The following is a 3,298-nucleotide window of genomic DNA, read 5'->3' as shown; positions in this document are numbered from 1 at the left end:
TGGCCATTCCCCATTCCTGGGCACCAGGGTGATGGGGAGGCTGGTGCAGTATCTCCCATAATTTCCCTCCTTCCACAGATACAAGAAGGAGAGTGGGAATATTTGGAAATAACAGTCTTACCCACACTCCCCTAGTCCTCAACCCTTCCCACCCTGGTCAACTATGTAAACATCTTCATTGTCATCAAAACAATATAATATTGTGAAATATATGATACATAGTAATTAAAATTTATTTTTGCATCTGTAAAAAAAAATAAAATGAAAAGGAAATAAAATTTTTTCAAATGGTGCTTCTGTGGCTCATGTGCTTTAGGTCACTTTGTGTCCTAGGCCAGCCACAGAGCACTCTGCAGAGGTAGAGGGAAGTGGATGTGTCGTGGCTCTGGGCCATGCTGGGTACCTGTGTGATGCTGCTGTCCTTGGCAGTGACCAGCGTGTCTGTGACATTGACGCAGAGAGCCCTGAGCCCTGGGCCAGAGCAACCAGGGCAGGCAGGAGGCCGCTGAGCCCTTCGCCCATGAAGAAGGTGGTGAGATAGTAGGAGGGCAGGCGGCTCATGAAGGGCAGAAAGGTGACAGAGGAGGTGCAGTCCACCAGGGCCAGGAAGAAGGTGAGGACCACGAAGGCGACACTGTGCTGGCCGCCCTGCAGCCAGGAGGTCATGTTCCAGAGGAAGGCGATGAGCAGACAGGCCAGGGTGCCCACCCCCAGCACGGTGAAGATCACAGGAACCTCTGAGAGGCAGCCAGGCCGGAAGCAATGCAGCAGGCTGACCAGCAGGGGCCCGATGTTGGCCAACTGGATGACCACGGTGAGGTAGGAGGGCAGGTTCCAGCCTTCAGGCAGCTCTGTCACCAGCAGTGGCAGCTCCACCCACAGACCATTGATGGCCACCCAGGAGCCCGTGCCGAAGATGCAAACCAGCAGGTGTGTGAGCACGGTCATGGTGGTGTCCTCCTGGGGGCCAGCGGCTTCTGCCAGCCTGGCTCAGCCTGAAGGGGGACTGACAGAGAGGGATCCCATGAGTGACCCCAAGCCCACTGCTTAGCAGGAGACTGCTTGGGGGCCTAGGTTTTCTCTTATCACCCCCCTGCCTTACTTCCTGTGAATAAATTTATTAGCAGGAAGGGGGCTCCTGGGCAGCTCCAGCTGGACAGTCAGTTACACATCGATAAGCCCTGGTGACTCTCCTGCAGAATCCCCTATGGGCACTGGACGCCAGGCACCACAAGCCCAAACACCCACCCCATGGGAGCCAAGCTCCTTGGGTACCTGCCTGGGTTCCACCACAGCTGTGTGGCTTGAAGGGAATGACTTGGTCTCATGCCTGGCATCACCCAACCTCCTAAATGCCCCTGCTTCTGGACCTTGGGACACAGTGAAAAGCAGCCAGTAGGGACAAAGTGGAGAAGCAGGCTGGGAAAATGCCTGGCTGTTTCAGAGCAAAGCAAAGAAGGTGCTAGGGGAGGGGTGAAGCTGAAGTGGTGGGGGGCCACTTGGGATAGAGGCCTAGTACTCCATGTTTTCTCTCTCAGAGACGCGGGCTCCTGCTCCATTGTGCTGCCGCTGTGCATTGGCCAGTGCTCTCTGCTCTTGGCTGTGGGCAGGAAGCAGACTTTGAGTGGACAGCAAGGAAGGACATGTCTGAGGAAGCAGAGACTTGGGGAGGAGGCAGTGGTGAGTGTGAAGGGCCTGGAGTGAGGAGTGGGGAAGGATCCAGCAGGAGCCAGGAGCCAGTTGCCGGTAAAGCAGCCCCTGGGGGCACAGCTCAGTGTCCGCCTGGCAGACACAGGCGCTGCCTCAAGGAGATGACAGATGGATAATCAGGAAGACAAGGGGCCCATAAAGCACTGAAAGGTACCAGACCGGGTCACATCACAAAGCAGCTACCTCAGCATTCCTTTCTGATCAGGTCAACAATAAAGTTCTCTATGCTCACACTGTTTGGTGGCTTGCGAGCTAGTGAGCTGAGCGTCTGTGAACGGATCTGCAGCTGTGACCATATCCAAAAGGGCAGGGCACACACAATCCTGGTGTCAGGATTGACTGACAAGTGTCCCCTCTGAAACCCCGTGCTCAGCTGCCCCTGCGGCTCTCCCTGTTTCGCCATAAAACCGACCTTGGTGTCTGCTTACTCCCCACAACCCACCTGCCCTGTCCATGTTGTCATTTCTAGCTGCCTGCATCGAGACAAGAACAGACTGGAAATTCCTGTCCCACCCCATTCTGGGAGGCGGGGCCTCATCTGTCAAGTCCCAGGGCAAGATATGAGATCCAGCTGTTCAAAGAGCAGCCAGGAAGCCAGCTTGGCTGTGGCAGGAGTGGGATAAGGCAGCCAGCCTGGGGCCCATTGGGGAGCGCTCCACATGGCCCCTAGACACCTGCTCTCATTTAATTTTTAAACATGTAGCCCTCTGAGAGGAAGTTCCAGGGAGGAGTCAGGGAGGAAGAGGGGGTGTCCCTGGTATGGGAACTGCTGCAACACCCTTGGGGAAGCACCAGGATAACAGCAGCAATAATGGCCATCCTCTCCTGACGTGTGTGCGCACACACACACACACACATACACACACACACACACACCATGATGACTACATGGCATCATGATTGCATTCATTTTACAGATAAGGCAACTGAGGTGGCACAGCCAGTCTGTGGACTATGCCTCAGGGTGATGGTCTGATGAGGCTCAGGTCTGCCCTGAGCATCTCCCCCAGGCCACTCTAGCTCTCGGGAAAGTCTCCAAGCCCAATCTTGACCCTTATGGCCTTTTGGGGGAGTGGCCTGGCAGTGGGAAGCTCTCTCCCTCCCTGTCACTCTGTCTTCCAAATACATAAATAAATTCATAAATAAATGCTACAAAAGGCTCCAAGGCAGCCCGCAGGGCCTTCTGTAATGAATGCTTTGTGTGAGCTAGTGGAGCTACCCTGTACTGTGTGGGGTTGGGGTCTCCTGCATTCTTGCCTCACAACTGGAGGCTAAAACTGAGGGTTCTAGCCACTCAAAAAGAGTGCAGGGCTCTGTCCACCCTAGAGTGAGGACTGGGCCATGCCCTTCCCTCCCTGTTTGACCTTGGCCATTGGCGCTCTAGCAGCTTCCACTCCCAATGTTGCCGACTTCACATCTTCCTGGCGTTATCAGCGGCAGCTTGGTTCCAGGAGCTTATCTGCTGAGCGTTGAGTTCTCCCGAGGGAGGGTGAACCCCATGTGCTCTCCCTGCCATCCCTGTGCCCAGGTGGCCATCTGCTTTGTGAAGGGATGGACCACCTGACCCCCTCTCCCCCAACCCCCATCC

The 3,298-nt window shown here is 55.3% G+C and overlaps 1 protein-coding gene across 1 annotated transcript; it reads right to left on the bottom strand.

The window, feature by feature from the left end:
- Positions 1-312: 312 nt before the first annotated feature.
- On the bottom strand, positions 313-1,003 carry LOC131483076 (solute carrier family 52, riboflavin transporter, member 3-like). Its single transcript, XM_058679988.1, has one exon. The coding sequence runs from the start codon at positions 946-948 to the stop codon at positions 313-315; it is 636 nt and encodes a 211-aa protein (XP_058535971.1). The 5' UTR covers positions 949-1,003.
- Between the last annotated feature and the right edge of the window lie 2,295 nt (positions 1,004-3,298).

This window comes from Ochotona princeps, chromosome 23 (assembly GCF_030435755.1).
Source record: "Ochotona princeps isolate mOchPri1 chromosome 23, mOchPri1.hap1, whole genome shotgun sequence".
NCBI classification, from domain to species: Eukaryota; Metazoa; Chordata; class Mammalia; order Lagomorpha; family Ochotonidae; genus Ochotona; species Ochotona princeps.
The sequence above is the reverse complement of the archived record's forward strand: the minus strand, read 5'-3'. Positions and strand labels throughout refer to the sequence as shown.